Source organism: Mirounga leonina, unplaced genomic scaffold, assembly GCF_011800145.1.
Source record: "Mirounga leonina isolate KUSES-001 unplaced genomic scaffold, KU_Mleo_1.0 Mir_357, whole genome shotgun sequence".
In the NCBI taxonomy this organism is placed as follows: domain Eukaryota; kingdom Metazoa; phylum Chordata; class Mammalia; order Carnivora; family Phocidae; genus Mirounga; species Mirounga leonina.
In genome coordinates this window covers 5,749,222-5,772,762 of record NW_023270702.1, presented here as the reverse complement: position 1 = coordinate 5,772,762, position 23,541 = coordinate 5,749,222, and the positions used below count along the sequence as shown (strand labels likewise).

The 23,541-nt window shown below is 35.1% G+C and overlaps 1 protein-coding gene across 2 annotated transcripts in view; it reads right to left on the bottom strand.

Annotated features, from left to right (window-relative positions):
- Positions 1–8,327: 8,327 nt before the first annotated feature.
- The window catches only part of AIMP1 (aminoacyl tRNA synthetase complex interacting multifunctional protein 1), a 37,529-nt gene continuing 22,315 nt past the window's right edge, over positions 8,328–23,541 (bottom strand). Inside the window, exons 5-7 of one of the 2 annotated variants that reach the window (XM_035030236.1) lie at positions 22,518–22,729; positions 16,947–17,115; positions 8,328–8,573 (exon numbers count right to left, since the gene is read on the bottom strand). In XM_035030236.1, the coding sequence (XP_034886127.1) occupies positions 8,407–8,573; positions 16,947–17,115; positions 22,518–22,729 (548 nt within the window). In that variant the 3' untranslated portion in view covers positions 8,328–8,406. The remainder of the gene's footprint in view (positions 8,574–16,946; positions 17,116–22,517; positions 22,730–23,541) is intronic. The other variant, XM_035030237.1, reaches the window with a different exon arrangement.

Below are 23,541 nucleotides of genomic sequence, written 5' to 3'. Positions count from 1 at the left end.
ATATTGACTTTTTTCCTGTAAGTTATATTCCCAAGAGTGGAGTTTCTGGGTTGAAGTGTACATACAATTTAAGTTCAATATATCTTACCCAATTTCTTTTCATATTGTAAGAAATTTTTCACCAACGTTTGAGTACTCTTTCCCTATATTCTTGTCATCAATCAGTGTTATCATCTAAAATACCTACTAACACCCATTTGATAAATGTAAAATCATGTTACATTAATTTGCATTTCCCAGACTACTATTGGGAGTATCTCTATAAGCATGTTGCTCATTTAGATTTACTCTTCTATGAATTGCCTCTTTACATTCTTTGTCCTTTTTATCAATTTTCTACTGGATTACTTCTTACATGATTCTTTGCTTGACCAACACTTTTTAAGGCTTAAACTTCTCCTAGCCCCACCTGTGCACTTCCTTGTAAAATCTGGTCTCAGCAAGAACTCTGGTAGGTCAGTTTAACCAGAACCCTCTCACTCTCAATATCTGATCAGGTTGCTAATTCTCCACCAACCCAAGTGACCCTGATCCCCACCCTGATCCTTGGCTGTAAATTCTCCCTTGCCTATGCTACACTGGGAGTTGAGCCCAATCTCTGCAGTAGTTCTTATACCTATCTTGATGGTCCTGAATAAAGTCTGCCTTACCATCTTTAACAAGTGTCATTGAATATTTTTTTAACACTCCCTGCTTGGCAAAATAGAAGAGTTCTATGTATACTATAGATATTAGTCTTCCATCTGTCTTTTATGTTTTTTTTTAATTCTCTTATTTATTCCTTAACTTTATGAGAACTTCTGCCAAACAAAATTTGTGAATTTTCTTATACTCATATATTTCTATGTACATGATACAAGATACACTTTTAGTTTCATTTCCTTCCAGATGTGTAACCAATTATATTTTCTCTATTTATCAAATAATTCATCCTTTTCCTACTGAAGAAAGAAAAACAGAGACAGAGGTAGGTAGATATATAGAGAGAGCTATCACCTGTATCTATTTCTGGATCTGTTCTGGATTCTTGTTTCTTTCCATTATCTATTTTATATTACTGTCAATACCAGAATGATTTAATCAAAATGTCTTTATGTTATTCCTTGACATCTAGAACAAGTTTCTCTTGTTTTGGTTATTTTAAAACACTTTTCTGGATACTCTCAGGCATTCACTTATGTATTTTTTCAGATTTTTTTTTCTAATTAAAAAAATTTTTTGTTTATGAAAAATGGTATTTTATGATATTAAATTCTCCCATGCAAGCATATAAGATGTTTCTTCGTTTTCCTTTATTTTATATTACTGTATTTCCTGCATTTTTCTTTTCCTTTACCAAATCAGCTTTGCTGATCCTTGATAACTTGAAAGTTCTATTCTAACTGATGTGCGTTAAGGATTATTTCCTTGTTCCTGATTCAGAATCAAGCACTATTGTGTGATAACAAGGTAACAACTATTTCTCTAGCCAAGAACTTCCCTTCCACACAGCATCATGCCCTCACCTACTAAAATAGACCTTTAGAACACTGTCATTTCCTCCGTATCCTTATATCCTTCCCAGGTCCTCCTTACGGAAGAGGGCTTTGGAATGCTTTTCTTTTCCCATTACCAGATTTTGCTAAGACATTTAACTCAAGACTTCCCTAACAGATTGCCCCCTCTGTTCAAAAGTCCTTTCTTACCAATTACATTGACCATTCCCGGTAGTTTATCCTTATCTCTTTTAACTTAATATAGAAATATTAGGTCCATTCCTTACCACTGTTTTCATCTTCCCGCATCTTTCTAGTTAGTGTGTTATATATACTCCTAATATACTCTTAATTCTAGCACAGTATCCAAGAGGCATTAAATTCTAGACATGTTCTTCCATGTACCATTATGCAGCAGTAATCCTAACACCTCATAATAATCAGCATAGCGGATGTAGAGAACCAATTTTTTAGCTGGTAGTGGGGTAGCTGAATCACAAGAATGCAAGACACAGAAGTGAACATCTTGTTGCTGTTCTGTACTCTACCGGAAGTTGGGTTATTTGGCTTTTGGGGGATGACTGTACACGTGTAACCACTGAATAAACTCACCATAACTGGAGATAATTACAACTTGCAACAAAAGAACCATGCAACCTAAACTAGCTCTAGGTAAAAGAAACGATGTCCAGAAAGTTCATCTTTGGTATCCCACCACCTATTCCATTAGTCTATAATTTGCAATCTTTCCTTACATCCCTTCAGCCCAATCTGTACACTATTTGCACCTGGAAGACAAAAGCCTCTACTGAACTTTGTATTTGAAAGTGTTTTGAACATTTTGGAAGACTGGAAAATAGTATATTTGCTATTTTTGTGCATCTGGGGTTAGACTCTCATTAGCACATACCATCTTGGGGCATTGGTGATTCAGCCCTAATACTCACTGGCTCTGACCTTTACTAGGTTTATTCTCCTAAATATATTACCTCAATTAGCAATTTCAGACTTTCTTTAAAATCCATCCTGTGCCATGTTTTCCATAAAGAATTTGCTTACTCTGTTCTACTGATTTTCAGGCATATTCTAATTCTTTACAAAAAGGCTGATGTTTTTAAGTGGCACTGCTATTTCCCAAATTCTCAAACTTTAAAAAAATTAGTGTCTTCACAAGCACCTGAAGTTTTTTTCAAAGCATGTGCTCTTTTAAGAGAAAATGTTATTCTTTTATATGAAAACTAAGGTTACAGAAAAAAGTTATTTCTACCAACATCATTCTCTTTTGCTAAACCTATTGAAAGTGACTTTCAGTTTGCATTTTTCTTAATCTTTTTCAAAGAGAAATCAAATTGTGGTGTTGATTTTGGATAACTCCCGCACTATTCTTTCCAAATTCCCCAGGTGTAAAAAGCTGAATGGGTTTTAAATTAACAAGTATCAGCCAAATATGCAATCTTAGAGCTGAAAAGTTAAGTGGATGCATATATCTTGAGAGCATTTCTCTACTGGGATGTATAATATTCTAATGAGGCAATTTACAAAAACAAAAGTAAAACTTTGTTAGAACAGCCTTCCGAAGAAGGCTTATCACAAAAACGTCATTGTAGAAATGAGCAGACGTTAATAATTACTATTTGAACAATATTAGGTATTATGTAGCAATGGGAAAGGCAAGAAGAGTGAGTAGCTAGCCCCTTCATTAAAAAAGGATTTCTTGCAATTATTGAGCCCCAGGCTTGTTTCTGCTGCTGTTGCTAAGGACAATAGCCTGCCAGATAGGAAATATGTTGATGAAGACATAAAATAACACACACATATTTTACTCAAAAATCCAGAGAACTGGGAATAGTGTATTCAGGAGGGGAGGTGGGAGTAAGGAAGGGGAAGGAAAAAAATAAACAAGGGAATACATAAGGGTGAAAAAATATAATATACAATAATTAATTCACACTCTGAAATTCCAGATGGCTCACTTTCAAACCAGCAATTATTTCATTGTTCTGGGTCCTATTTCCAAATTTTTTTTGGAGTTATACCCCTATGAATCACCTCTGCCAAGACTTAGCCAAAGGAAAAACCGTAACTATAAAAAGTACAGTAAGCAAGAATGTGTAAGTCACTCTTTTCTATTCCAACAAGTTGGTATCTGACGATCTGGTTTTGTATAGAGGCATATTAGCCATCAGCAGCTATCCTTCTTTTATTACTGCACATTTTTGGGTTATCATCCAAGTAGTACTGCAAATGAGGCCTCACTATAGAATTGCTCCTGGATTAAATAAATATATTGACTATCTATCTATCTATCTATCTGGAATTTAGTGACCTCTCTCACAGGTTGGGTTTTGGGATGGACTGTCAGATCAGTGCCCTCAACAGTGCATTACTTAAAAAGGCAACTGCTGCCAGCCGCAGCAGCCTGGTTTTACCAACAGGTTCTTCCTAAGAACTTCTGCAACAAAAAGAAAAAAGTTGATAGATTATCTTTGTAACTAACCACTCCAAAGGAGTATTTAACGATCTCGCCTCTACCTTTAGAATCTCTTAAAATACTCCACTAATGGAGTCATCCTAATCTCCTTACGTGAACTACTAGAGTCTAGGGACTTTATCACTATCTTTCCCTAAAGTTTAAACAAAGCAGTTGCTTCTCACCCAAATAAAAGAAACCATATGACATTTAACTGACATGGAAGAAAGTATATTGTAATGGAGAAGAGCACAGGATTACTAAGAGTTGGAAGAAGATCTAGGTTTTAGCTAGTTATACCTTAGCACAGGTACTTTTTTAACTTTTCTGTTGGTTCTTTGGGGTAAAATGAAATGGCTGGTCTAATTCTATGGAGTTAAGAAATAGGTAAGATGTGTAAAAGTACTTTTTAGCTATAAAGCACTACATATCTTAGTAATAATCCTATAATAAAATCCACGAGAGCAGAGAGGTATTAATACATCCCCCTAACTTTTGTTGAAGGGCATGGTTTATTCCCTAATTGAAATTTTGGAGAGTAGAGCTTTCTCCACAGGACAGCAATTTGTAGTATTATTGTTAGTTGAGTTACATTAATTTTCCTCCCTAGTTTTTATTTGGTATCTTGGTGATAAAGTTTTAGTCTTCACACTGTTGCAAAAGCGCTTAGAACCAGAACTTGTGTCACAATTTATGTAGCTAAAGTACACAGTTAATACTGAGTACTTCTGTTCTTTTTGTATTTTTAAAGGCATAACATATAAATTTCCCTGGAAAGCTGAGGTATACTCATGTCCCTTTAATGCTCCTGTTAAACTCAAGAGTGAAGTGCTTCCGAGTCAGTTGGGCGTCTGCCTCCGGCTCGGGTTGTGGTCCCGGGGTCCTGGGATCGAGCCCCACTGTTGGGCTCCCTGATCAGTGGGGAGCCCGCTTCTCCCTCTGCCTCCGCTTCCTTTTCTGTCTCTCATGGATAAATAAATATTAAAAAAAAAAAAAAAAAAAGAGTGAAGTGCTTCCCTACTGACCAAGAACTTAAAAATAGAATTGCTTCTATTTATATTAAACTGAAAACACAACAGTGAGAAATATTGTCTTCCTGGTCTAAGAAAATTATAAAACTAAGGGTGCCTGGGTGGCTCAGTTAAGCATCTGCCTTCAGCTCAGGTTGTGATTCCAGGGTTCTGGGACTGAGCCCCACATCAGGCTCACTGCTCAGCAGGAAGTCTGCTTCTCCCTCTGCCTCTCCCCCTGTTCATGCTCTCCCCCCGCTTCAAATAAATAAATAAAATCTTAAAAAAAAAAGAAAATTGCAAAACTTTTTAAAACTATCATTAATACTAAACCAATCAAAGGGCATCAATGAACAGGGATGGGCAGTATCTAACTATCTAAACAACAGACGTCAGTGGGAGCACGTGGATAAGAGAAAATTTCAGTAATGCAGTAAGGAACATCTCCAGCGAGGGAAGAGATACTACATCTGGTACGAGGGACAATCAGGTCTACTGAGAAACAGGGCCCCAGCCTCCTGGGGCTTCATATACACTATGTAATGTTCTAAACAAGAATTCAACTTCTCAGGAAATCTCAAGAACACTAGTTTCTGGAAAAGGAGCATCCCTACCATGAACGGGTATTACAATAATATATATTATATCCTAGAAATTGTTTTAAGTACTCTGTGGGTACTAACTCCCACAACCTTCATAACTCTGAGATAAGTACTTTATTATACCCACCTTAAATGAGGGGAGTAAAATATATAAAGGCTAAGCAGTTGCCCCAGCTCACACACACATTTAAGTTGTAGAGCCAGGAATCAAAACTAGGTAATTTGGCTTCAAAACCAATACTAAGCTCTATGGATATATTAGCATCTCTGAGAGTCATCTACAAATGCAGGTTTTTGATCCTGCAAAGCCAAGGCAAAGACTCTGAAACCTGGTTAAAGTCACTAATATTGCTCTACAGGGCCCTATCCACACCCTCTATCTTGCTGATATGCTATTAAACTTCCAGGAGTTACTTTGAATATTTTGTAAATAGTCTAAATAGGAATTTACATATTTTTAAAAAGCAACAACAAAGTATCTGTTTGGTGGGCACTTAATGTTCTTGTATCCATACAGTACTTAATGTTCTTGGTAAAAGCAAGCAGGGGAAAACATTTTCAATTTTATATTAAAATCAACAGGTCCTGAAAATGACTCATCTCAAAAGAATAGTACACATGGAATTTCTGAATATAAGAAAAGTTGGTACTCCCAACATTCACTGTAAGATAGTACGCCAACCTTGCATAAAAAAGCATCTTGGAGGGGTGCCTGGGTGGCTCAGTCGGTTAAGCGGCTGCCTTCGGCTCGGGTCATGATCCCAGGGTCCTGGGATCGAGCCCCGCATCAGGCTCCCTGCTCAGCAGGGAGCCTGCTTCTCCCTCTCCCTCTGCCTGCCTCTACTTGTTCTCTCTCTCTATCTCTCTGTCAAATAAATAAAAATAAAATCTTTAAAAAAAAAAAAAGAAAGCATCTTGGGGTAGGGTCAACTTTTTTTTTTTCCTGGTTTAGTTCACAAAACATAAATAAAAGTCAAGAGGTACCAACTGTTTAGGCTGTGACCTAACACCATCTCCTACTGTTGAAATCTTTAAAGGGCTGAATACCAAAGCCAAAAGGTTTATGTCTAGTTCATGAACAATGCCATTTTTGTTGTTAGTTCCATAAGAGCTCTCTCATCCCAGCAATACAAATCAATTATTTTTCTATAAAAACAATGACTAATAATGGTGCTACATTGATAACTTGATTGAGTAATGCTTTATGTAACTTTAAAAATTGGGAATTGGGCGCCTAGGTGGTTCAGTCAGTTAAGTGTCTGCCTTTGGCTTGGGTCATGATCCCAGGGTCCTAGGATGAGTCCCGCATTGGGCTCCCTGCTCACCAGTGAGTCTGCTTCTCCCTCTATCCTCCTCCCCTGCTCGTAATCTCTTTCTCTCTCTCAAAAAAAAAAAAATCTTAAAAAAAGTAAATAAAAATTGGGAATAAATATTTCAACTAAGTAGTTGAAACATTCTTTAATTTAAATTTAATATAATTGGGAAAAATTGGAAAATACAGAATCACAAGACTTTGTCATAGTCTTATTTCCAAAAGAATAATACATCCTGAATACAAAATAACTTCTGACATTCATTTGTGTTTAGCTGTCAACAGTTGTTATTGATGTTCTGTTATTTAGTTTTTCAGAAAGAAGATAAAACTGGCCTACCAGAACTCCATGGACTTCAATAAACGAAATTTAATTATACCTTTTAGAACCTGGCATGCACGGTTGTTTTAAATTTTTTTGTTTTGCTTCTCCATCAGAGGCTATAAACAGCTAGAATATTGTGTAATTTTTATTTTAAATAGTATCTACACTCCTACCTCCACAGATGCATTTCTTTTCGGTAGCCCAAATCATCAGTCATAATCTCAAGGCTGGTGAACTTGAAAGCTCCTAATTCCTAAGTTAATTTTCATTGTTCCTACAATATCTGTTAAGATGAGTGAAAAATAGGCATTTGACACCTTAATATATATGTACATTGACTTTGATAACAATTTCTTTTAATATATTAATAGTAATGATAGTACATGAAAAAGCAAAATATATCAATCTTAAATGCTCTTCTAAAATTAAAAACCTACAAATAATCTTTAATTAGGTAGCCAAAGAATCTTTATAATCACCTAGAATAAAAAAAGTAGACTGCTGTTTTTATCAATTTATTGGAAACTGCATTGGCAACACTTTGCAATGTATTTATTCTTTATATTTATCAAAATGTATTACTACTTTGCCAAATGGGAAGAAAAAGTTCAGTACACAGTGGAAAATTTCATTCTTTTAAAAAAGTCACCTTAAATATACAGGTCTGATTACTTTGATGAGCAACAGCAATAATGTTAAAATGCCACGTCTCCTATCTTTTATGACAATTGGTCATTTTCAGTATTATTACAATATGACTAGTTAATAAGCTTGACAAAAATTCTAACTTGTCATTTCTGAAGAGGAGAAGACATCATCTATAATACAGATTCACAATATACTAAAAATCCAAGGGCTTAAAATTTCATGTACCACGTGCCTCCAAATAGGAAACTAAATGGTCATTTAGTTTCAAGTTATCTAAATGTATCAAGAAAAACAATCTGCTAACCAATATCCCTGCTAAAAAATAAATCATCACAAAACATAGGTGATTTCCTTCCTATGTTATAAAGGAGCAAAAACCGTATGTAAAAATGTAGTGTTTCTCTAACCGATTAAAAACAATATATACCTGATTAAAAGACTAGTCAAGTCTGCAAGAGAAATAACACACAAAAAAGCCAGTTATATTTTAGGTACAAGTGACGAATATATTTCTTTTTATTGTTATTAAAGTTTTCTCCAATGTAGTTCAGTAAATGAAGTATTTTATTTTATTCCACTGTTGGTCATAGTTTGAGCCCTACACACTCCTTTCCCTTTCACCTGAAAGGGAGCTCCTTTGTATGTAGCTACACACTCATCATTAGTAAAGAGATCAGGCTGGATCTGCTCCCAAATCTTCTTCTTAGGATTCAGCTCCTTGTCAGGTTCTCCTATTGGGGGGGGAAAAAGAAGTTACATAGCTACCATATTAAATAAATTATCCATAGAGATTTATAGTGAATTGTCTAGGCAACACTTTCTGATCTTTAGATCTGATCAGAATTTTAACACTTACTTTTAACATTTACTTTATTTTATGATGTCAGCAGTTTATATTTTTGATTGGTAAAATAAAATAATTTGTCATTTCCTAACGGCTTCTCCTTTGATATGTTTAATTGTGATGTTTAACGGACACCCTTGCAGTTTAAGATGACTTTTTTAAAATAAAATTCTCTCCTAATGATGACTTGAGCCCCACTGATGGGAGGATCAGCAGAACCTGTAGGATCTTGTTTAGAATTGATATTCTCTATCGTAATTTTGTTTATTAAAAAATGTTTTTGTTTGTTTCACTGCAAAGATGGATGCTCAGTTTTAAACACTGAAAGTGTACAAGTTGCTTTGTTAAAACTAAATATGTACACACACAAATATTTTGTCATTTCCCTACAAATGTGAAAGATTATTTTTTACTCTTATAAGAAATATTTTTGCAGGTAATACAGCTAAAAGAACTTATTCCCCAAATTATTTTCCCCCAAATTATTAAAACAAAAATACAAGATACTCATTTTGTCACTATATATACAGAAAAACTGTGAAGAGATAAGAGCATAATTTGATGTGTTATATTTTTACATGTGGCACAGCTTATGCTTTACTCTGTTTCAATGTGCAAAATAAACGATGAGATGGCTGCCAAAGTGCTTAAAGATTTCTTACTGATACTGGAGAATGGATTAAATATTGAGATTATCTAACTAAATATAATAACTACTTTGGGTTTCATTTCCTGCCCATTCCATTTGGTGAGATGGAAAGAGATAGAAAGGGTTAGTAAGGAGACAAGGACAAGCATTTGCTAAGCACAAGAAATATATACTGTTGCATACAATGCACACAACACTCTAATTTTAAATATAAGGAAACTGGTGTTGAGAGAAGATAAGCTGCTCAAAGTTACATGATAAACAAATTATGATTTAACACCAAAACCCTTGTTCTGCTAGTATAGCATCTCACGTCCTGATAAACTGTTCTTTAGAAGAAATAACATTCTTACATGTGGGTAATAACCCATCCCCTCTATCATAACCCACACTAGAAGTTTATAATCAACAAAAGACAAATATATTGTAGAATACATCTGGTCTACTTAAGGGCCACCAATATACCAAACAATCCCTCTATTTAATGACTGATAAGGAAGTAGAAAGTAAAGTTTAATATAACATCATTTTAGTAACTGGGGGGATGTTCAATTATCATTTGGAATAAAGAATCACTTCAAGAAACAATGAAGAAAAGTAACATATCTCTTAAGCATTAGTGTGAAATAAGAATTGTTCTCCCGAAGGGTAATAAAAAGAGTTTTTCTGAAATCTAATTCAGTAATGATAGAAATATAACTTTCTAGATCTTTTCTAAAGTGACTACCAAGTTCAAATCTTCTGGAATAACTTTAAAAAGAATCTTTAACGTTACTGGAACTAATTATATTTATATTCTGATTACATCTTATTACCTACACTGGTTTTTACTCTCCACTCATACAACAGGAACAACAAAACTGAGTAAATTGGTTGGCACAGTGATTTTGCTCTTTATTAGCTCTTCAGAAACTGCCCATGAAACTGGCCAGAACATACAAAACTGTCCTTTGATATGCAGGTTTTCAGAGATGACAGAATAGTTAATTGAATGATGTATCTATGCCAGAACATACAATGAAACTAAAACTGAAAGACTAGTATAAAAGATAAGGATTTCTCTTATTCTTTTAAGAGCATTTGATTGACTAGACAAGAGAGAACTAATTAATAAACAGAATAGAAAAAATATCAATATATAAAGTATCTACAAGATTTTTATTTTTTGTTTCTAAACTATTCCTTAGTCTACAAACATAATCCTACTTTGCTTATACACAGATGATGTGGGGGAGTGGGCATTCCAGAATTCTAGAAAGCTGGAGGCAGAGATACTATTCAGGTAGGCCTGAGTACTAACTCTGAATTCCCCCGGTCCCCCCTCAAAAAAATATTGCCAACTGATAATGGATTAATTCAAGAAGCAGAGCATCCCAGATTTGTGTGTAAGTTTCTTATCAAGAGTATAGATTGTATGGGTTCTTGCTAAATGCAGACATAAGCCCCAAATACAAAAAAACTGTGATGCAGCACAAAACTAAGCTTCTCAGATCTAGGAAGATATTGACATGTATAAAAAATAATATTCATAATACATAACACATAGCGCTTACTATGGGCCGTCAGTACACTAAGTGCTTTCTTTACATATATTTACTCATTCAATCCTCTCAGTACACAAATACTATTAATTACCCCCATTTTACAGATGAGGAAATTGAGGCACAAAGGTTACAGCTAAGAACTTAAATATCAGGTAGGTAGTTAAGTGTTTCAAAAGTTAAACCTCACAAAACCCACACAAAATAGATAACATTAAAAACTCCTTATAGATAAAAAAGATAAGCCTCAGAAAGGTTCCCAGGTCACCCAGCACTGTGGAGTCAAGATCTGAAGCTTTAACTTCTTAACTAAGACTAATAATTTTCCAGGAACAAAGACTTGAACTAAATATAAACTAGAAACTACTAAGAGGAACCTCTAAAGCTTGACTGTTGCTTTCAACACACCAGACTCAATACCTGAACACTCTGAATGTAGTTGTGAAACTTTATTCAATAAATGAAACATGATTCAGACAAATAAAATTTTGAGATTATAATTAGAACTTGTCACATTAGGATAACTGAATATAAATTAGAGTTGAAAAGTCTTGGATGCAGTGTTAACTTTCTGGCTTACTCAAAATGTTTCTCAATAATATACTACTTGGTAGGGTATAAAGCTAGTTTGAAATGCAAGTTTAAATCACCTACCATGAAAAACATACCTAATATTTTAAACAATTTTTTTTTAAGATTTTATTTATTTATTTGACAGAGAGAGAGAGACTGCTAGAGAGGGAACACAAGCAGGGGGAGTGAGAGAGGGAGAAGTAGGCTCGCCGGTGAGCAGGGAGCCTGATGCGGGACTCGATCCCAGAACCCTGGGATCATGACCTGAGCCGAAGGCAGATGCTTAACCGACTGAGCCACCCAGCCGTCCCTAAACAATTGTTTTTTAATGAACTATATTGTCCAGAGAAGTCTTTCATCATTCCTGTGTATTATGTCCTTCTAATCTTACTTTCCTTTTTTTCCTTTTTGACATGGTTATCCAAAGAAGTTAAATGATATCAATAAAAGTTCTTAAACCTAAAAACTGCAGAAACTCTGAAATTGCTAAACACATGCTAGTAATCACCATTTGGAATGGTTACACATAATGTAAGAGAACTAATCTTTCAGACACTATTTTAGGCCAATTCATTGTAAACAAAGCACACAGGCAATAGGAAATAGTTCAGAGAGGAGTTTGTACAGATGTAAAAAGCTATGACCACCTTCTTAGAATTTAAAACCTACAAAAAGCAATAAATCCAAATTCCAAAGTCCCAGGCATTCACAAGTCTGGAATAAGAACCAGAAACCTCATTTTAATTAGGCCATTCTTTTACACAGAATGCTCATTGATAATCAGCTTCTCTTTGATATCTGCCATGTCCATAAAAAGCCTAGCAGTAACAGAATTATTTTATGTTTAATTAACTGAATTTCTGAGATATAATAACTGATTATTGCTAAAAATTGTAACTATGGCACAAAAGCTAAAGTATAACTTGGCAAATAAAAGTCAATTAATTTGGGGTGCCTGAGTGGCTCAGTCAGTTAAGTGTCTAACTTCCACTCAGGTCATGATCTCAGGGTCCCAGGATAGAGCCCTGTGGTAGGCTCCTGCTCAGCGGGGAGTCTGCTTGTCCTTCTCCCTCTGCCCCTCCCCCCATTTGTGCTCTCTCTTTTTCTCTCAAATAAAGAAATAAAATCTAAAAGAAAAAAAGTGAATTAATTTTACAAAGCTAATCAACAGAGAAAAGTGGTTTGGTGGTTCGAGGAATAATCTTGACAATAACAAAGGCAGATGCTCAGGCCTGTTCTCTAAATACTGGTGGGGGGTGGGGGCGGGTGTTGTTGGTTTTCTTTACATGTTTTACTAGTATGTTTCTTTCTGTCTATTCATTAACCAATTTATTGAGTTCCTACTCTATGCCATGCATTTTTCTAGATGCTAGGAATATAGCAGTGAATAACCACCACAACAAAAAACCCAGAAATCTTGATTTCATGATGCTTACATTTTTGTGTGGGCAGATAATAATAATGTATAGTATATTAGATGATGATAAGTGTTTTGAAGAAAAAACAAAAAAGATAACATTTAAAAGATTTCAGTAGGATGAGGAACCAAGTCATGTAGCTAATTGGGGAAAGAGCTCAACTGGAGTGATCAATGAAGGTTTGTGGAGTACATGAGGTAAATGGAGATAATGGGAAGCCACTTTAAGAACTTGGGCTTGTACTCTGGGTCTAATGAAAAGCTTTTTAATAGTTGTGAGCAGAGGAGTAATACAATCTGACTTACATCAATCTCCCTGCTATCATTGAAAATAGATGGAAGAAGGGCAAGGGAGACCATTTAGAAGGTTTTGACTTCCCAACAAGAGATGTTGGCACAAAGACCCAAGTGGTAGTGGTGTAGATGAGAATGATTCTAGATATGCTCAAAAGGTACAAGTACTAGGATTTTCTGAAGAAGATATGTGAGAAAATAAAAAGAAGTTGAGAGAATGGAGTTCCTATCAGATAAGATGGGAAATACTATGGAAAAAGGGAATTCTAGGGGAAAGATGGGGATATGTATTCTTCCTTGGTATATGTTAGTGAAAAAGTCGAGTAGGCAGCCAGATAAATGACTGGATAAAATAGCCAAAAAAATGAACATGGAAAGGAAAACAGAAGAGGCCAAGTGTGGAAAGAAAGAGAAGAGGGCAAAGACCAAGGTCTAGGACGCTTCAATGTTAAGAGGTCAGGGAGGTGAGGAAGAATCAGCAAAGGAGATAAGAAGGGCAGCCAATGAGGGGACCGCCAGGTGAATGTGGTGCCAGAAACCAAGTTAGTTAAGAAAAAGACTAAAAACTAGCCATGGATATTTAGCTACGAGATTAATTCATGATCTTGATCAGAATAGTTCTGGGAAAACAGTGAGCAGAGAAACCTGATTGAAATGGGTTTTGGAGAGAAGAATCAAATACAGACAAGTTTGAAAAATCAAATTTAGACAAATATCTTTTTTAATAATAAATGGATCGAAAAATTCAACACTTGCATATATCATACATGCTTTGTAATAACCATTGATTACATTTATTAATAAGACAATATCAAAAGAAATAAACATGATCTTGGAAGTTAAAAGTCTGAATACAAATTCTCACTTATTACTAGACAAAACAGTGCACCGTCAAAAAGTGGCTGTCGCTGCCACTGTCTTCTGGCTATATTATTTTCACGCTGTTTTTGCTTGGTGCTTTTGGGAGTAGTTACCACATTCAAATACTAAAATGCATAGGGCGCCTGGGTGGCTCAGTCATTAAGCGTCTGCCTTCGGCTCAGGTCATGGTCCCAGGGTCCTGGGATGGAGCCCCGCATCAGGCTCCCTGCTCCGTGGAGAGCCTGCTTCTCCCTCTCCCACTCCCCCTGCTTCTGTTCCTGCTCTCGCTCTGTCTCTCTCGGTCAAATAAATAAATAAAATCTTAAAAAAAAAGAAAACTAAACTAAAATGCATAGCTCCACACACTGAAAATTTAAAAAGTACTGGGTGGTGAGGGTTTCTATCCATTGTTATAAAAATATTATTTGGCATCTTCTAAACTCTATGTACTTTTTTGAATTTGTAGTTGGAATAAATAGTTGTTAGGGTAAAAGCCTTTTCAAGGCCAAATAGCACTTCAAAGGTTTGAGCCCCAACTGCAATTTCTATACCACACTTTACATAACATGAAATGTAATTTTCCAGACACTGAGCACATCAAGTGAACATCAAAATGTACCAGCAGACACCTTAAGCTTTAAAATGTAAAACAGATGCTGAGAAATAAAGCACTGATAAACCATGGCTCTCACTGGAAAAAGAAAAAAAAAAAAGTGAAAGTAATGGCCTGTTGTGTAGTATTAACTGTTACCTCCTTTCAGGTTTACTGCTACAGAAGCAACTGATATGGAAGCATAAGCAAGATGAGCATTAACAGACCTCACATCCTAAAATTTATCAATTACTTGATGCTGTTCACCTTGGTTAAGCTATTACAAGTGATAAGAAAATAACCTCGCGGGCTATTTTAAAGGTTAAGTTTTTGCTTCTTTCACTTTACAACTATTTTTCTTACCTTCTCCACAAATCCATGTGCTGAGGCACAAGGGAAACTATGAATTTGCAGGAAATATCAGACTTTGGAACAATGTAAATATAAACACACAAATAGCTAAACGGACAGATTAAAGAATATAGTGAAGACAAGAAATTCATATGGGGCTACTAGCATCTCTAATGCTGAGTCATTGACTAACTAAAGAAAATCTTTCAATTTACTCAACAGTAGCATTCAGGTAAACCTGATTCAAGTGCTGAAATATTACCTGTTAATTCTTTGAGATAAAGGAATGAATTATAAGCCTTCACTAATGAAATAATCCATATTAATTCACAGCAAGCAGCAATCAACAAACAAAAGTGCTATAGTATTAGAAATTCCAGCACACTTATTGTTTGATCCCTTCACTAAACTCTATATAACCTTAAGCAAGTAGCTAAGTTTTGTTGGGCCTCAAACCAAATCTGTAAAATAGTGGGTTAAAGTATATGATTTCTTCCAGTTCTAAGCATGTAACTCTACAATTTACATCAGAAAATAAAACGTAAAGAAAACATACTAAATCTTAAGTGTTTAAATTTTAGAAAGGAAGGCAAATGTTAACTTGGAAAGGTAAACAGAATTTCCTTTTTTAAAAATGCATGCTGAATCTTAAAAGTTTACTTTTATTGTCATTCTATTCCAATTTAGTGAGTTAAGACTTCTCAATAGAATTTCAGGTTTGTCAGGTATACAAATGATGATTTACCCCCAAGTGTGAGGTTTGGGGGAAGTGTTTTGATATTGTGGTAGCCGAGTGGTAATCATTTGCTCCTAGAACCAAAAGCCATCATGCTGCTTTAAGAAATGATTCTAAATGGGATTTTCCCAAAACCTCGTTCAACAAGAAAGAGTCTTAGAGCACAGACCATTATGGTTTCCAATCTACCAAGGTTCAAGACATATACATCCATTCAAAGCCACAGATACTTGCTCAACAATTTCTGTGTTTTTTACATTAGTCTACTTTTGATTAGGAGGGGGGATGTGAATTTCAAGAAAATGAACCCATGCTTTCATACATATTTTCTATCTTAGTCCAATGTTAAAATCCTTCATATCCTAATATTTTATCAAACATAATACAGTTAACATAGGATTAAAAAAGCAGGCCCATCTAATCACATCAGCCTTGCTATGCTATTAAAACTCAGCTGTTTCTGTAAATATATCTCCAAATCAATTCTGACTTTTAGACCTGATTCTCCCTGTTAGCCTAATTTATTTCTACTTTCCCCATTATTCTAGTCAAATGAACATCCTTTAAGTAAATGCAATCTTTTGATTTCTAACTATTTCCACTTCCTTTTATGAAGGAAATAGTTATTCTGTATCTGACAAGTTCTCTTTTGCTTCAAAGACCTATTTGAAGAAACTTTTAAGTATATTATGAAGCTTCATCTGTCTCAGAAGCATTTTACTGGAGAAAACAAGCAAAATGAAAAGCAACTTCCTTTGAGATTATTACAATAAATAAAAGTTTTAACTCAGAGTTTTTCCTTTATATCCTAAAGTCAGGTAATAGCATATGCAAGTACATTATTAGATGGACTTTGAGAATTATACATTTCTTTCCCATGTATGAACTTTTCTTTTTGTTTTTCTGTGCTGCAGTCTGAGATAATCTATAGCTTCAAAGACTCTGCAGCACATTAATTAGTTCTCTATCCATATCACACTCTTCTGCTATGTAAGTATTATTAGCATTTTCCCTAGAGCAAACTCTAGTATTTTATGCAATGTGTGCATTCATGGGGAGGGTGATGTTTAGATGGTTGTGTTTACTGTGCCATCTCGAACCAATCTGAAGAAACTCAATAATAAAATCTCAATAATAATGGTCACTTAAGGTAAAGCCTTGGAGTCATACACAAGACTGATTCTAAACTAAACATTAGAAGAAAACAATGGTTCCCAAACTGCTTTAAATAATGACTAATACTTACCAGGAAAAGCATCAAAAACAATTCTGTCTCCGGGAACAGACCCATTAGGAGGTGCCAAGATTTCAACCTTCTCAGGTGAACTAGCACACATTACCATTGCTTGAGATATTACTCCCCTCATCTTTGCAGGTTTCAGGTTACAAAGTAAAATCACCATCCGATTTTGCATCTGTGTGAAACATAAACTGGTGATTAAAAATGTACAGAGATTTAGATTATCATACCTAGAATACATTAAGGTACATCTAATATGCTAAATATAAAATATTCTATTTTTGTAGACGTATCTTTGTCTCTGTGTCCAAAATCTTTTATTGTTGTTATGAAGTTATACAAAAACATGAAAAAAAATTCCACAAACTGACAGCACATTATAGCTGAAGGAGCAGAGGCAAGACTTTTCAGTAAAAGAAATTTTAGACTGAAACAGATTTGGTTTTGAATTTAGCTGCCATGTACTAGCAATGAGATTATATAAAGTTGAATTGTTTTTCTTCACAAAATGAGGAAAATGATACCAAATTTAAAAAGCCAACTCTTGGATTAAATTGTAACATGTATGTAAAGCATTTAGCTTAGTGTTAGCACTAAAATAAATGAACAATCCTTTTTCTCCCTGCATTTCCAGTACTATGCATATTTCTTAGTTTAAAAATTACTCTTGGGACTCTATCACTCTTGGGAAGGTACGGAGTAGGAGGATCCTGAGCTTACCTAGTCCCATGGACACACCAATGAAATAACTACATCTACTGCAACCAACTGAAATCAACCTGAAGACTGACAGAATAGATCATCCACAGCTAGAGAGAAGACAACATCGAAAAGGATAGAAAGAGTGGGGACACAGTCAGGGACCCTGGCAAATAACCACAAACAGGAGGGCTATCACAAACACAGAGGAGTGAGGGGGTCAAATGGACCCAAACTGGGAAAATGAGTCTTCATAACACCTGACTTTGAAAATCAGCAGGACTTAACTCCAGAAGCTTTAAAAATCAGCAGGACTTAACTGGGAAAACCAGGGGGGTGACAGTAAATCGAGTCTCCACACTAAAAGAGCCATCACTAGACACAGTGCAAAAGCAGCAGTTTGGAAAGTGCCTGAGGTATATGTGAAGGAGATTTATTGACTAATCTTAGGATGTGCTAGAGAGGCAGAGATCTATAGGAAATATCTCTGGGAAAGACATCATTTTTCTTGCCCTCTGTGCCCTAGATGGTCTGAAGCTTGCAGGAGCCAGTATTATCCCTCTTCATCTAACTTACCAACACCACATGCCCCCCAGCCCAGCATTCCCTGCAGCCAAGTACCCCAATCTACCTGCATCAGGAAATGCCCTTCCAAAGCAGATCCTACACAGCAGGCCGGCAAGGGCTTAGACCACTCCAAAGTGACTAGTGCCCTGAAAAGAAGGGGAGATAACCCTACACACCAGCATAACCACAATTCCCGCAAGAAGGCCTCTTTGTAGGCTGCGCGGGGAGCAAGCTTTGCCCTTCATATGCCTGTTGCAGAGGCTAACTGCAAACAGCTAAGATGAGTGCTGGCCCACCACTGAGCTCACAAGCCCCTTAACAGCACTGGAAGTAAACCCTGCCCAATCAAGAACAGGCATCAAAGAAAGTCATTCTAGCCATAAGCATATCCTCAGCCAGAGCAATCTTGAAAAAGAACAAAACTGTAGATATCATAATCCCAGATTTCAAGATACACTACAAAGCTGTAGTAATCAAAACAGTGTCTTCTTCATACAAAAACAGACATATAGGTCAATGGAATAGAATAGACAGCCCAGAAAATCTATGACAAAGGAGGCAAGAATATATAATGGAAAAAAGAGGTTTTTTTTCAATATTTGGTGCTGGGAACATGCAAAAGAATGAAACTGGACCACCTTCTTATACCATACACAAAAGTAAACTCAAATGGATTAAAGACCTAACTCTAAGATCTGAAACTATAAAAGCAGTAATTTCTTTGACACAGGCCATAGAAACATTTTTCTAGATAATGTCTCCTGAGGCAAGGGTAACAAAAGCAAAATTAAACTATTGGGACTATACCGAAATAAAAAGCTTTTGCACATCAAAGGAAACATCATCAAAACAAAAAGGCAATCTACCGAATGGGAGAAGACATTTGCAAATGATATATCCCATAAGGGATTAATATCCAAAATATATAAAGAACTTACACAATTTGACACCAAAAAAAACCCCCACAAACAATCCAATTAAAAATGGGCAGAGGGCCTGAGTAGATATTTTTCCAAAGAAGACATACAGATGGCCAACAGATACATGAAAAAATGCTCACATCACTATTCATTGGGGAAATACAATTCAAAACCACAGTGAGATATCACCTCACACCAAGCAGAATTGCTACTATCAAAAAGCCAAGAAATAAGTGTTGGCAAGCATGTGGAGAAAAAAGAACTCTCATGCAGTGTTGATGGAAATGTAAATAAACCAGTGCAACCACTGTGGAAACCAGTATGGAGGTTCCTCAAAAAACTGAAAATAGAAATACCATATGATACAATAATTCTACCACTGGGTATTTACCCAAAGAAAATGAAAACCTTAATTCAAAAAGATATATGCACCTCTGTATTTGCTGCAGGATTATCTATAATAGCCAAAATATGGAAGCGATCCCAGTGTCCAGATAGATGAATGGATAAAGGGGTGTGTGTGTGTGTGTGTGTGTGTGTAATGTACATAATGTAAATATAGATATAATGAAATATTACTTAGCCACAAAAGAGAATGAAATCTTGCCATGTGATACAACATGGATGGACCTAGACGGTATTATGCTAAGTGAAATATATCAAACAGAGAAAGAAATCCTGTTACGATTTTACTTACATGTAGGATCTAAAACACAAAAGAAATAAACAACAGACTCTTAAATACAGAGAACAAACTTGTAGTCACAAGGGAAGTGGATGGGAGGATGGGCAAAATAAATGAAGGGGATTAAGAGGTGCAAGCTTTCAGTTATAAAATAAATAAGTCATGGAGATGAAGAGTACAGCATAGGGAATATAGTCAATATTTTAGTAATTTTGCATGATGACTACACTTATTGTGGTGAGCACTGAATAATGCACAGAAATGTTACATCACTGAAACAATTGTACACCTGAAATTAATATAACATTGCAAGTCAAACAGACTTCAATAACAAGTATCAAAAAAAAAATACTGCTGATCATTTAACTACTCAAGCATCATGTACACTGCAATTAACATTTAGGGCTATTTCTACAATTTGTTATAGAAGTGAATAAAGATTTCTTTAATCTTCAAAAGTTGAAGTGTCTTAATTATTTTTCCCAATTAGCAAAAACAGGTACACAACTGTTTATATCCTTTCAATAGGCTTAAAATAAAATGGCATAAAAGAGAACTATCACTGCAGGAGAAGAGAAAAGGCACATTCTAAATAAAAAATGGTTTTATAAACAAATGTTATGGCAAATTTATTGATTCTATGATTTAAAATAATAACAATAATAATAATAGGCCTAAGACTCAGATTCAAGAGGCCCCCTTTTCGGACATCTTCATGAATAAGATCTTCATACAAATAATTTAAATTGCCACTTTAGGAAAAAACAGTTACAGCAAATTTGTTTAAGAAAAAACAAGAGGGTTAGCTATATGCAATTGTTAAGGCAACAGATGATATCCATGGACCTTTACCTTGGAAAAATACACAAATCTACACAGTACAAGGTGCTCCTACTTTATACAATGTTTAATATTACTGCCTTGATAGGTTAGATACAGATGTGTATATAAATAGCTTTGCTTAAGGCTATGAATGACAGCTTTTGGAAGAGAAGATATTGTCTGCAACTCATGGGAACAAAAAAGATGAAGCCCAAAGGAGGAGAAGTTTTTCCAATTTGAGTTGGCTCAAGATCAATTGGTTCTTTTCTCCAGGGCTTCTTATGAACCTAACTTCATAAGTAGTTATGAAGAAGTCCTGGTCCTACACAAGATGCATGTTAAACAGGAAAAAAAAAAAAAAGCACACACGTGGACCAAGTCTATCTTTTTTTATAGATAAGAAAAACTTCTTCACTAATCTCCTTATTTCCATTTTTCTCCCCTCAACAGAGCAGCCAGATGATCCTATCAATATATGAGGCAGACTACATTTCTCCTTAGCTCCACAGTTTTCCAATGGCTTTCATCTCACTCAGAATAAAAGCTAGTCTTCACAGTGATCTATAAGATCCTATGTCATTTGGCATCCTTATTTCTGATTTCATATTGCATGACATTCCCCCTTATTTACTCTGCTATAATGACACTGCTTTTCCTGCTGTTCTTTAAACATGCCAGGCATATATCCAACTTAGAACTGCCTGAAATACTCTTCTACCAGGGACATAGGACTTTCCTTCATTTTCTGAGAGCTTTACTTAAAGTCATTTTCTTTATAACGCCTTCCCTAACCACTTTACACAAAACGACATCATCCTAATTCCAACAACTCTTAAATTCTTTCTTTTAATACTTACCACTATTTAATATACTATATATCATGATCTTCTGACTCCCCCATAGAATTGTGAGCTTCACAAAGGCAGGATTTTTTTTTTCTTCTAAACAAATCTATCTACCTACCTACCTACCTATCATTTTAATTCCCTGCTACATCCTTTGTTTAGAACAGTGCCTGGTATACTGCAGGTGTCCAATAAATACTTGCATCTGAAAGTATGAATGAATGAATGAATGTATGTAGGGATTTATCCACATTCACAAAGCCAATAAGCAACAGAGTTAGCAATGAACACAGAAGCAGAACTATTTTAATGTTAAAATCTACAGCCTTTGCAGTATCTCCAAAGCACCATGGAGCAGAAGAAAGAGACAGATAACTCCAAATTACTGTAGATGTCTTGAAAGACCAAATTAAAATCATTACTGCCTAATTTTTTCCACTGTCATTGGAAATACATACGTGTGTCTGTCTATACACACATACACACACATATTTTAAATACCAAAGTAACAACAAAATACAAAACATCTAGTTTTTAACAAATAAATCCCATTAAAAATTATAAGTTTAAGCTCCATAATGCCCTCTCCTCCTTTTACTTCAAGTATGAAAATATTTCTTGAGTTATAAGAGAAAAAAAAAAAAAAGACGATGAAGACTTGTTCTTACTTTTTAGATTGATGCTTTCTGGGTTTATATACAGTGATTTAAAAAAATCAAGGAGTAATAAAATTCCATGACAATAACAATGATGATAAAAATATTTATACTGTATTACACATAAAATACCAAACTAAAAACATTTTAAAAACTGAGAAAAAATAATGCATCTTTCTTCTTTCTACCTTCATGAATTTGATCCTAACTTAGAATGCTACTGCAAGTTTTGGTAGTTTTAGTGTACTTTTTTGGTGAAATTTATTTTATTAAAATTAATCAAATGAACTAATCAATACTGGCTCACCTAATACAAAATTATATGGAAAAACATCAAGAAAAAGTGACATCTATGCCAAAGTAATTTAAACTGTACAGATTACCTGTTCAAGAGGAACATGATTCACCAGGCCACTGACAACTGTTCTTGGGGCTGTTTCTCCAACATCTACTTCTTCCACATATAAAGAATCTGCATCAGGGTGTTTTCTGGCAGTGATGATACAACCAACTCGAAGATCCAGACGAGAAACATCTACTGGCTTAGAGTCAGCGCTTCCTGCTACTGACTGCTGTTTTTTCTCCTTTTTCTCTCCTAAAAAATATTTATGAATGGTTAAACATCAGAAGTAAAACAAAAACAAGATAAACTATAAAAAACTCCCTAACATCAATACTGATGAGCTTTAAAAGAAAGAGTGTTTATCTCCTACCTTCACTTAAATAATAACAAAAGAAAGAATTATTCAAGTCATAGTATCTTGAGCCCTATTTTGGCTGTTTCTCAGTTGAATAACTGTCTAAATCTCTAGCTAAAGACAGAGAGTAGAAGTTGGTAAACTATGTTCATTCATTTACATATTGTCTATGGATGCTGGCAGGGTAGTTGTGACAATGACTTTATGGTCTGCAAAACTTAAGATATTTACTAAAAGGACCTTTATTGAGAAAGTCTGCCTTTCCCCGAAACAGAGCTGGAGAAAATCCTTTAAAATTTTTACTGTGACTCTTTAGAAAGGGAAAAATACTTTATTTAGGAAGAACACCACAATCAGTACCAGCTAAGAGAATGAACTACAATCAAATATAATTTCACTGATAAAATGTTTCTCTCTTCAGTTAAACACACCAATAAGTATACAACAAATTTCTCTACTTCTTGTATTTCTCAGACTTATTAGGGCTATAGGTTTATCCACAGCAAATATCTGAGCAAAAGAGCCACCCAGGCTCTGATTATGTCCCTATTCTGATTATGTTTTAAAAATCCTCCTCTTATTTATATGTCGATAATCTAACTCTTATAGCATTTGATTACTTTGGTCACTGAGTGGAAATGCAACCTGTAAAGAGTTCATAGTCCTTAAGTTTACATTAAGCTTCTCTAGCAGAAAAAAAATGTAAAAC